This window comes from Myotis myotis, unplaced genomic scaffold (genome assembly GCF_014108235.1).
Source record: "Myotis myotis isolate mMyoMyo1 unplaced genomic scaffold, mMyoMyo1.p scaffold_m19_p_11, whole genome shotgun sequence".
NCBI classification, from domain to species: domain Eukaryota; kingdom Metazoa; phylum Chordata; class Mammalia; order Chiroptera; family Vespertilionidae; genus Myotis; species Myotis myotis.
In genome coordinates this window covers 62,560,779-62,573,401 of record NW_023416315.1, presented here as the reverse complement: position 1 = coordinate 62,573,401, position 12,623 = coordinate 62,560,779, and the positions used below count along the sequence as shown (strand labels likewise).

The following is a 12,623-nucleotide window of genomic DNA, read 5'->3' as shown; positions in this document are numbered from 1 at the left end:
CTCAATTAATCCTGTATGTTTGCCCTTATCATTATCTTTTTGCAGTTGACAAAATTAAGATTCAGAGAGAGTTGAGGTTCATAGCTGTTTGAGTATAGAACTCGTGTTCTTATTGATGTATGCAAAAAGCTGACTCAAAAAGTAGTCAAGATATATTTCACAACGGATGTAGGACTTGCCGGGCAATAGGAATGGACAGTGGCACTGGAATAGTAGCATGAGAAAGTAGTCCAGTAAGGAGAACATATCAAAAGGCATAGAAACATGAATGGATTCAGCAGTCCATAAGATAGTGCAGAGACTTGTGTAATGAGGAACAAGGCTGCCTGCTGGGACTTACTGGGAACTGGAGGTCATAGGAGGCCAAATTGAGGGGGGGACCCAAAAAAAGCTGGACAGAGGAGTCTAGTTTGGTTGTTTATAGCAAAAGGCCATTTGAAGGGTTTTGAGCATTGGAGCTATGTAATATTTAAGGAACTGCTCTGTCAAGGATATGTGTGATGAGCCCAGCCGGTGTGGCTCAGTAGTTGAGCATCAATCTATGAATCAGGAGGTCACAGTTTGATTCCCTGTTGGGGTACATGCCCAGTTGTGGGCTCGGTCCCCAGTAGAGGGTGTGCATCGTTGTTTCTATCTCTCTCTCCCTGGGGGGGATATATATGTGTGTGTGTATATATATATATATATATATATATATATATATCTCCCCTATATAAGAAAAGCCTAATATCCTAAGTGTCTGGTCAGCTAGTCAGCCGTTCAACCAATCAAAGCATAATATGCTAATGATAAGGCCGCTCAACCACTCACTATGACGTGCACTGACCACCAGGGGACAGACTCTCTGACCGGTAGGTTAGCTTGCTGATGGGGTCCCGCCAATCGGGTCTGAGTGAGATGGGCTGGACACGCCCTGGAGCCCTCCCGAAGTCCCTCCCCCGCAGGCCAACCTCCTGAGTCCCTCCCTGGCCCCTTTATATTTAAAAAAAGAGAGAGGGGAGTTCCCCAAGAAAGTCAAATAGAAGCATACACTAACCTTGGGCTGTGAAGGTGGGACTAGAAAAGAAGAGATGACTATCACAGACATTTCAAAGAAGAAAGAATTGAACTTGCAATGAATGGCTAGATGGGTGTTACGGTTTTGAGCTTGGATGTCTACTGGCAAAGACAAAGGCCTTGAGAAAACAAGTAGTTGGAGAGAGGGGAATGGAGGATTTAAGTGAGCAGGCTGGTGCTGTGTTCACCCTTCGAGTAACCAGTGAATTCTTGAAACCCACTGGTAGGCCTGGCGTGAGAGAGCCGAAGCCAGGTGCCAAGGTGACCTAGAACTGAGGAGCAGGGGAAACTGTTGGTGCAAATGGCTGGGGTCAGAAACTGAGGAAACGATCAGAATTGGAGATTATATGGGACGCCAAGTAAGATTTGAGCGATTGTCAACCTGGCGTTTTCAGCTGTGAGTCCTTTCTGGAAGCTTTAGTCTTTCATTAGTTTAGAAATGTTTAGCCTTCTTTATTTCATTATCTCCAAACTCTACTTAGTACGGATGTAAAGAATTCCCCTTCTAGAGATTTAATGGGATTAAAACAAGGAGGGGGAGGGAGTCTTATAAAAGTCTGTGGTATCAGTTTATTTTATTTATGCATCTGAGAAAACCATTGTTTTTTTATATGAAGAAATGTAAATGTTGAGTGTGAGGATTAAGCCCTTTCCTTCTCTGTGTATCTGTCTGAGGCTAGAAAAGGACACACTCCTAGGAAACCAGGATAAAGGGAAAAATGACTTTGAGATGCACTTTCTTAAAATAACTGAAGGAGTGACCTCATGAGCCAGCCGATAGCCTGGGTTTGCAAATGGATACATTTCTATTAGCCTGCTGCTTGATGCTGCAGAGCCAAATATAACGGAGTGTATTATATCATATCCTGTAGACAGGAGACTGTCTGGGAGAGGGGGGACTTAGAAAGAGAGGTGAAATGGCAGACTCAGCACAAGAATTAGGAATGTAAATACTATCAACCAGAGCTTCCTTTATTAGGTAAACATGGCTGATTTGGGCTCATGATTCCCTATTATGTGATAATTTGTGTCATCTTCTGGTAGAATATTTAAATAGGAACACCTGATCTTTAAGTAGGCTCTTCAGTATAAAAGTGTTGCTGCATTCATCTCTCGTTAATACTTTAGCATTCCCATTTCTGTTTTGTTTGTTTTTTCTTTTTCTGTTTGACAGCTACAGGCTTGTGTCCTTGGGTCTGACTCATTGCTAAATTTGTCCTCTCCTTTGGTCTTAAGCTATAGAGGCAATATGGATGTGTCCTTAGCTGGGAGGTAGGGTTTATCTCTGGAGTGTTGTAGACCATCAGGTTATAAGGAAAGCAGAATGTCTGGGAAGGAAGATTATAGCCTGATAAACTGCTTCTTTTGCCAGAAATCATTGTCAGCAATTAAGAACATTCACAAAGTAGGCTTCCATTCTCCCCCCAACATACACACAGTGTAATAACTGTGCCAGGAGGTAAAGAACAGCAGTTGTGCCCAACCAATGTGGCTCAGCAGTTGAGCATAGACCCAGGAACCAAGAGGTCACAGGTTTGATTCCTGATCAGGGCACATGCCTGGGTTGTGGGCTCGATCCCCAATAGTGGGGGGGGGGGGGGGGGGGTAGCAGGCAGCCAATCAGTGATGTTTCTCTCTCATCAGTGTTTCAACTCTCTATCCCTCTCCCTCTCTCTCTAAAAAAATTAATAAAAACATATTTTTTAAAAAAGAAGAATGGCAATTGTCTCTTTGGCTTCATACCTGTTTGGTCTGGATTCAATTTGTAAAATAAATCTAAATGAAGTCCATAATATTTTTAAGATCACACATACTTCACTATCTCTATATGTCAGACTCATAGACATTGGTCTAGCTTACTCAAAGCTTCCTAGAAGAATGTTAGGGTCTTTTCCCTTTTTATTAAGTAAAGCCTATTTATTTATTTATTTAAATGTTTTTTATTTATTTCAGAGAGAGGAAGAGAGAAATAGAAACATCAGTGATGAGAGAGAATCATCAATTGGTTGCCTCCTGCATGCTCCTTACTGGGGATCTAGCCCAAAACCTGGGCTTGTGCTGACCAGGAATTGAACTGTGAGCTCCTTGTTCATGGGTCGACACTCAGCCACTGCCACACTGGCCGGACAAACCTATTTATTTTCATATATTTTGTAACCAACTACCTTACTGAATTCTCTTATGTTTATAGTAGTCTTTCATTTGATCCTCTTGGATTTTCCATATACACAGTCATTTCATCTATAAATAATAATGATTTACCTGCTCCTCACCTCCTATTTCTCTCTTATCTAATTGCCCTGAATAACTACCTCCAGAACAATCTTGAAAATGTGATTTTGTTTGACACCTTAAATTCGTGGAAGCTGTAGAAAGGAAATAAGCTGTAGCATCAGTAGTATCTTGGGAGGCAGAAATCAAACTTGGGGACAGGTATTCTTGATCTTACAGGAACAAATCTATGCAATACAGCTTAAGGTTTTCTTCCCGTATGTATAATTCTCAATCACTTGTGGAGCTATAGTAACATGTGGAAAACAGTGGGCTCATCAGTCACATATTGAAGCTCCCTCAGCCCTCCAGGAAGGCTCTCTGTGTGATAACCATACAATTTGGTGGGAGACACAAACACATCCCAGATATCTTTCATGACTACCGCTGACCACACCCTTGTCTTCCAGGCCCAGCTTCGGGCATTTATTCCAGAGATGCTCAAGTACTCCACAGGCCGGGGAAAACCAGGCTGGGGCAAAGAAAGCTGCAAGCCCATCTGGTGGCCTGAAGATATCCCGTGGGCGAATGTCCGGAGCGATGTCCGCACAGAAGAGCAAAAGCAGAGGGTGAGTCCTCTGGCCTGAGTTGCTTGTTGCTTTTCCATTTTGAATCAACCCCCTCAGTTTTTGTCTTTCTACTTCTTATGCTAAGGAGTCTAGAAACATTTGTGTTATAGTCAAGCCTGTCCCCCCAAAGAAGTTAGTCTCTGATTTGCATAGCCTTTTTCATGAATTTACACCTCTCTCTGCATAGGCCTTTCGGAGCAGTTTTAATTTTATGAGGTGCAGGGAAAAACTGAAGAAACTTGTAATAAAATTATTAATCCCTTTAAAACTTAGAAATGTTTTTAGTTCTGGTTAGCAAGAATCGCTGTTGAAAAATATAAATGTGGAATTAGAGAGATGTGAAGTTCGCCATGTCTGCAGATAGAAAAGAAGAAAGACTAAACTAGATGTCATCCTTTTTCTGCATATTTGTTTTCAGTTAGTTTGGAAATTGAGAATCTTAATGTAAAATTATTGAGAAAAGAGTCATCTTTTGTCAGAAGTTTTAAGAGTTGGCCACAGGTTAGAATAAAATAATTAAAATCCCAAAGTGGGAAATTGTTGGTACTTGGTATTGAGTTTCTTTAGGAAAAAGAGAGTTTACTCTGTCCAAGGTTTGTTTTGTCTTGATAAATGGTCAACTGCTTATTCCATAGTGGGACTGAATAACCACCATTTTTGTGACTTAATGTGCTTTTCTGGTCTTTTGGTGACAGGTTTCATGGACCCAAGCACTACGGACCATAGTTAAAAACTGTTATAAACAGCATGGGCGGGAGGACCTTTTGTATGCTTTTGAAGATCAGCAAACACAAACACAGGCCACAACCACACACAGTATAGCCCATCTTGTTCCATCACAGACCGTAGTCCAGACCTTTAGTAACCCTGATGGCACTGTCTCACTTATCCAGGTGAGTAAACCTTATGGTTACCAGATTGTGGCTTCTGGGGCAGATCAGAGAGCACCTCACCTCCGAGTGGAGAAAGTTTCCTTTCTGCAAACTCCTGTATGAATTTTATACAGTTCCCCAAGATCTTCCTACTGAAAATTCATTTTTGAATAATATTCTAAATTGTTTGCATTTTGCTAAAAACAGCTTTAAATAGCTTTTCTTGACACTTCCAAATTTTTTTTTATTGCTTCACTTTGTCAATAACCAGGAAATATTCCTTCTGCATTACCGCTAAGAATTGTTAGTAGATAGGGAACCTCTAAAATTCAGGTTGGGGTAAGAGTAAAAAGTTGATGGACTGACATTGGACACATGTAGTAAAATGTGATAGCTTCTAAAACTGATTTATTTGGTTGAAGTAAAACTCTGAAACTCAGGTGTCTGAGATACAGTTTTGTAACTCATTTCATATTATTACAAAGCCTATTGTTATTTATGCTGAATTGAGGATTAAATGAATATTAACTTCTGAGTAGAGAAGTAGAAGGACTCATCCACTGACACTTAATTGCTTTCCATACATTTCTTTAGGTTGGTACAGGGGCAACAGTAGCCACATTGGCTGATGCTTCAGAATTGCCAACCACAGTCACTGTTGCCCAAGTGAATTATTCTGCTGTGGCAGATGGAGAGGTAAGAAAGAGGATACTGTCTGCATCTGCTTAAATACTTGATTATAACCAGTGTCACCCCAATAAAGTCAATAAGAAGTAAAAATAAGTACTTGGATATATAGGTGAGGGAGAAGTGAAGAGATGAAGAGATGAAAGCTGCCTACATATCTGTCGCAATATTTTATTCAAACCTTTTACAAAGGATCTTATGCCATGTATATTAATTATAACAGTTGAAATTTGTGGATTTTTATGATTAGACCTAACTATTAGGAATTTACAATTTTATATTTATAATATATCATTTTGTTTAATATACTGTAAAAGGGGATTATCCATTTAATACTTTTATGCTGTGAATCTCAAAGAATTTAAATTTTAGGTTTTATTTTAAAAATTAGATCATTAAAACTGGAGCTGACAAAAGCATTCTTTGAAAGGGTAAATATATTTGTAAATCAGTAGACATGATTTATTACATTTTAAATGTGCATTTGAAAAGGCTTCACAGGAAAATCCTTTCCTACCAAAATCAAGGTAATTATGGAATGTTAACCTAAAGATAGAAGTACTTTATGAAGTACTTGGTAAAGTAAGCACTCAACCCTATGAAGCATAAACTCTGTTATCACCTTTACTTTATAGATGAGAAAACTGTAACATGTAGAAGTTAGGAGACTTGCCCAGAGTCCAGAATAAGTGTTAAAAGCTCATTAATACATTGTCTAGAGCTGTGAGCTATCAGTGAAGTTTAGGAAAGAGTTCACTAAGTCACTATGAGCTTTTTCCCTAAAACATGGTATGTGCCTGAAATTTGAAAAATAGCCCACAAATGTCATAGAGAAGTATTAGAAAGAAAGTCAAAATTATCTTACCCTTGTTCAAAACAAGGAGCATTTCTACTCAGAACAGCACAAAGTCACTTTCACTTGTACATCTCAGGAAGGGGAGAGAACTGATAAGGTTCTCATGGCTAGTGAGATGAAGGGAAGTCAGCATTTATTGAGCCCCTGCCATGTGCAATTGATGTGTTGACTTAGGAACTCTGCTCTAAAGGAGCTCCTGTCTGGTGGGGGTGAGAAGTGTCTGCATAAATGAATTATGGTCCAGGCTGTAAGCGATGCTGCAAAGTGATCTATGCCTTCAGGAGAGAATGTTAACAGTTAGGGAGTCTGGGAAGGTTTGGGGCAGGAGCTAGCATTTGGTTTTCCAGTGTAGAAAGGTGAAGGAAAACAAGATACTTACTTTTATAAATTTGTAAACATTATGAAAGAGTATGGTTTAGCTAAGGGGAAAATTCGTCAGTCCCCAAACGCTAAAACTAGAGGACACTCCTTGCAGTCTGAAAGGTAGAAAAGACCGCTAAGTACATTTCCAGATTGAAAGGAACTTTGTGTTTCTTACACACTTCTCTAGAGTCTTTGAAACCCATTTTACTAAATAACTTCCCATATTCAAAGATCATTAATGCCAAAATTTCACAGAAAGCACGAAGGATAAACGATCTCAGTCACATATCTATGGCTTTTTCAGCAAACTAACATTATTTTTAAGTCATTTGTTGTGGGAATGGATGAGTGACCTGTAAGTAGCCTGTTGATTAATCCCCAGTCAGTCAGATAAAAAAATCTCTTTCCTCCCTTCCAGTAAAACAAAAAGGAGATAAAGAGAAGCATAGGTTATCTCAGAAAGTGGCAAACCTTTTTAGATTTTGTAGTATGATTCTGTTTGGCTTCTGATTTCTCTTAAAGATTGACATGGATGTTAGCATCTTAGTTTTGAGCCATAAGAACGGTAATTAGTCGAAATATCTCACTGACTTGAAGCAGATAAGACCACATCAAGCCAGTGAAACATTACCTCAGGTGACTCAGTAAAAACATTCTGTTGCCTTGTGTTTAGCATTTTTCCTCCCAAAAAACCAAAAGTACTTTACAAAAGTAAACATTACCCATACTTTTAGAAGTTGTAAGGTCATTTATTATCCCAACCTTGCCAGTGAGAGCTCCGCTCATTAGATCACACTGCCTTTAATATCTGGTTAGTTACATTTGGTAACATTTAGTCCAAGTGGAAGAATTATTTGGGGGCCTGTCTGTTCTGGTAATATATGGTCTCCCAAATCTGTTTGAGTACTCTGTATGCTGGAATATCCAGTAACAAAAGTCTCTAACCTTAGGCAGCTTATAACTAATTAGGGACACACAAAAAGGTAGGTAGACATTTAGAAATGAACAAGAATAGAATTTCCAAATAATATGAGATAAATATGTTGATTTCAAAATATTTATACAATTTCAATTTTGATGGCATATTTACAAATACAAATAGATTTGAGAATTTATTCTGTGTATGATTAGACCACCAATAGGTGTTGGTGATATTAATTGTATTATGTATCAGAAAAGTCCAAATTTGAAATAATAGAAATCTGATAATAATGGTATATATGATCATGTTAGAAGGAAAAAACCCAAAGTACAAAAACCTTAGAGGCATAAATTTTAAATTGAACCACCAACACATGTAACAGTTTTGAAGTAGCACAACTTATTTTAGGTGGGTTTTTTAGTGAATATTATTTACCTGAAATACAGGTTAAAAAAAAGTAGGAAAATATGAATGAAGGAGTATGTTCTTCATTCATCCCTTCAGCAAACACATTCATTGTCAGGCACTATAGATACTAAAATAAAGACTGCTCTTGCTCTTAAGGAGCACACAGGTAGGTGGTAAAAAAAATCACCACCAAACAATGGCAATGAGAGAAGGATCCTATAGAAGCAAGCCCAGAGTGCTGTGCAACACAGAGGAGAGGCCCTGAACCTTGGACCGTAGGGGAGTGCAGTTGTCTTGCTCCTGCAATCTCCCCTGAGCTCAGACTAGACGGGTGGACAGGAAGACAGGCTGGAAGGATGGGAGTTGTATTCCTGTCAAAGGGAGCGGCACATGCTGCATGGCATTTGAAAGTGTAGGAGAGCCACAGGTGGTTAACTGTGACTAGAGGGGGGATATGAGTAGCCACAGTTTGAAGGGCCTCACTGTAGTGGGTCTTTTTTAGCAAAGCATAGAAGCTAACTGTACATCTTCTGAATATCTTTCCTCCTAGGGCTTGTGGCCCTTTCTCTGGGACATGGTGACATCCAGGAATAGATAACCACACAGATGGAAAGGGAGAGCAACAAGAGCTCAAGCAAATACAACTAAAGCACTGAGACTCAAAAATAGGAATTCCAAAGAAGTGTTCATACCTAAGCTGATTTATCACCTGCCTTTTTTTTTTTAATAGAAATCTGCTTCTTTTCCTACTTCCTCTCCACCCTTTACCAACATCCATTAATCTTTCATGCCTATAATTTACCTTCCTTAAATTATACTGTATATGGCGACATTTTAATGTCATTTTCACTACAGATGTAGTTGTAACTAAATGTATGTATATCAGGCCCGGGCTGGGTAGCTCAGTTGGTTAGAACATCGCCCTGATACGCCAGTGTTGTGGGTTTGATCCCCGGTCAGGGTACATATAAGAAGCAACCAATGAATGCATCAATAAGTTGAACAATAAATTGATGTTTCTCTTACCCCCCCCTTCTCTCTCTCCAAAAATCAATAAATACATTTAAAAAATTAAATGTCTATATATTAAGTTACTGCCATTGGAGTATAAATGCTTGGGAGAGCTGTACCAGGCCAGCTCAGTAGTGGGATGGGCAAAAATACTGAGGGGCAGATCTGGAAAAAGGAAGACTGTTTAATGGCAAAAGGTGACAGGGCTGGCCAACTCCCACTGATGTTTTGAGTGGAATCTTGGGAGCATCTACGACTTGGCAGTGTAACGTGCCATCTAAAGTGGCATTGTTTGCAGTGATGCTCATCGGAGTAATGAGATCAAAGAGGTAATACCTGAGAAAGTCAAGAGTTTTGTGAGTTTCTGAGTGGGCAACTTTGCAGCTCCAAGGGAAGGAACTAGAATGTCTCCGCCTCTTAGTGATGGGCCCTGAAGGCTTGCTGACACAGTCCATTGCCTATGAGAACCCAGGACAAATACTAAGGTAGCTCAAAGGAATATCTCATTCTCTGGGGGGCTTTTGACAAACATCCTGAGAAGCAGTGTCATAATCTGAGTATGGTAAAAGAACCAAAGCAGAATTTGTGGAACTTTCTTTGGGACACAGTAACATGTGGGCACAAGTTACGTGAAGCGGGAACAGCAAGAGATCCAGTAAGCACAGCTAATGTCCTGAGGACTCAAGTCCATAGAAATATCTACCTCGGCTGATTGATTTATCACCTCCCATATTTTGCCTTGCTGCTTTTTGTTTTTGAGGGAGAATAATTAATCAACTGGTGATTATTGAGCAAAATGGACTGTAGTGGTTAGATTTAGATATCCAGAGCTGAGAAGTCTCTAAATGCAAGGCATTGTACTAAAATCAGTAGTTCTCAATCACGAGTACCCCCAACAAACCCCTCAGAGGAACATTTGGCAATGTGTGAAGATAATATTTTTGATTGTCATAACGGGAGTGCTTTTAGCATCCAGCAGGTAGAAGCCAGGGATGCTGCTAAACATCCACAATGCACAGGACAGCCTCTGACAATAAAGAATTACTTGGCCCTAACTGGTTTGGCTCAGTGGATAGAGCGTCGGCCTGTGGACTGAAAGGTCCCAGGTTCGATTCCAGTCAAGGGCATGTACCTGGGTTGCGGGCACATCCCCAGTGGGAGGTGTGCAGGAGGCAGCTGATCGATGTTTCTCTCTCATCGATGTTTCTAACTCTCTATCTCCCTTCCTCTCTGTAAAGAATCAATAAAATATATTTTAAAAAAATAATAAAGAATTACCTGGTCCAAATGTTAATAGTACACAGTTGATAAAACCTATGCTAGGTCTAGCAAAGCTGAATTCTCATCTACTCTGTAACTGGTAGTGTGTTGTTCTGTTTCTTCATCATTCCTCCCCAATAAAAGCAAAGCAGGTTTTGCTACATTGCAATTTCCATCAAAAATAAAAATGCAAAATGACTTTGATATACAATTCCATCTCTAGGAATTTACTCTATAAATAAACTCAAAATGTACAAAGTAGTATTTGAGGCTATTCATCACAGTACTGTTTATAATAGCAAAAGACTGGAAACTGTAAATGCCCATTAAATGATGGCTGGTTAAATAAATCATGTTGTATCTATATAATACAATGTTGTACAGCCATTATTATGAATCCTGAATGAATGAAGTAGTTTTTTATGTCTCAAGATAGTCATTTCATAGATGTATTATTTGTGAAAAAAGCAAGGTCCAAAGGATATGTTGAATATACTGCTACTTTTTATTTTTTAAAAGAAAGGAGGAGCCCTGGCTGGTTTGGCTCAGAGCGTCAGCCTGCAGAATGAAGGGTCCCAGGTTCGATTCCGGTCAAGGGCACATGCCTGGGTTGCGGGCTCGATCCCCCGTGGGGGGCATGCAGGAGGCAGCTGATCAATGATTCTCATCATAGATGTTTCTATCTCTCCCTCTCCTTTCCTCTCTGAAATCAATAAAAATATATTGTTTTTAAAAAAAAGAAAGGAGGAGTATTTGTATGTAAATATGCTTGCACATAGAAAGAATATCCCTGCAAAGATATACAAGAAATAGGTAACAGTAATGGCAAAGAGTCTAGAGTTCTGGCATTATATTCCCTTTGGTATAGTATGAATATATTTTAATTACATTTATGCTCCAAATTAAAATTTTTGAATAGGTAACTGATAAGGCTAAGATATTTCAAAAATTATTTAAAAGTATACAGTGGAAAATCTTGCTTTCTGACTCCTATTCAAGTTATTACCTCAACCCCACCCTACCTCAGCTCACAAACTAAGGGAAATATTTTCAGTGGTTTCTTTGGTATCCTTCCAGAATTTTTTATGCAAATATAAGCAAGTTCAAATATATATTCTAATTCCGCACCCCCTTTTGCACAACAGATAGCATACTTAAAACCGTGTTCTGTACGTTGTAGGTCACGGTCATTTAAAAGTATGAATGTATTTGGCTGAGCACATAACAATTTATTAGAAAAACGACTTAAAAATCATAATCCTTTTGTGACTTTGATTCTTTACTATCGTGTCTTTTCTGCTTCAGGTGGAACAAAATTGGGCCACGTTACAAGGAGGTGAGATGACCATCCAGACGACGCAAGCTTCGGAGGCCACACAGGCAGTGGCATCATTGGCAGAGGCCGCAGTGGCAGCTTCTCAGGAGATGCAACAGGGAGCCACCGTCACCATGGCGCTCAACAGGTGGAGGCAGGGGTGGGGAGAATCATGGCGAATCTGTCCCTCCATACCGGTTGTAGAGAAATGGACCTCAGTTTGTCACAATTGGCCGTTGGAGTTTAATGCTCTTAGCCCTTAGGATATTGTAAGTTGACTTCTAATCAGCCCTCATTCACCCCATTCCCACTCCCCCAACCCCACCCCAGCAACCAATCCAGCTTTTCTGACTTCTGGCTCAAGCCTGCTGGTCAAGTACATGGGTCCCTTTTCTTTTATCCCATCCTGTGCCTATTACTAGGCCAAAAGCAGCAAGGTTTGAATTTTTCAAAGGGACTAAAGGATATAAGAAATTAAGACGCTTCAGGGTTGATTTCCCTTTGACCCTATAAAAGAAACTGCTTTTTGTTAGGGATATTAATCCATGTTTTAGCTGGTTGAGAGCTGACTTTACTGACTTTTCAGGAAATGTGTTTCCCTTGCTTATCAAAAACTTTGAAATAAATAAGTTTTGGGTTGTTGGGGGAAATCATTGAATTTATGTCTCTAGGTGTGTTTAGGAAGGATGCTGCAGAATGGGATACTCCAGTAAGGGGTAGTTTCCAAAACTAAATTGTCTTATTCCCTACTGGTTCTTTCTACTGGTTCTTGACAGAAAAGATCATTCTCATATAATCTTCTTCTTCACTGTTGACACAATTTTATTTTCAGTGGACTCAGGCATTGTAACTAATAATTAAGCATGTGCATCTTGAAGCCAGACTGCCTGGGTTTGAGTTCCAGCTCTGTCACCTCCTAGCTGTTTGAGCTTGGGTGATAGACTTGAACTCAGTGCCCAGGCTTTCCTCTTCTGTCAAATGGGGGTAATGGCAGTACCTACCTTGTAGGGTGTTGTGAGAACTAGAGGAGTCA

The 12,623-nt window shown here is 39.7% G+C and overlaps 1 protein-coding gene across 9 annotated transcripts in view; it reads left to right on the top strand.

Annotated features, from left to right (window-relative positions):
- The window catches only part of NRF1 (nuclear respiratory factor 1), a 132,126-nt gene that overhangs the window by 86,656 nt on the left and 32,847 nt on the right, over window positions 1–12,623 (top strand). For 7 of the 9 annotated variants that reach the window (XM_036328707.1, XM_036328710.1, XM_036328706.1 and 4 more), the window contains 4 exons: window positions 3,738–3,896; window positions 4,592–4,789; window positions 5,363–5,464; window positions 11,581–11,738. In XM_036328707.1, coding sequence (XP_036184600.1) covers window positions 3,738–3,896; window positions 4,592–4,789; window positions 5,363–5,464; window positions 11,581–11,738 — 617 coding nt within the window. The remainder of the gene's footprint in view (window positions 1–3,737; window positions 3,897–4,591; window positions 4,790–5,362; window positions 5,465–11,580; window positions 11,739–12,623) is intronic. The other 2 variants (XM_036328711.1, XM_036328714.1) reach the window with 2 other exon arrangements.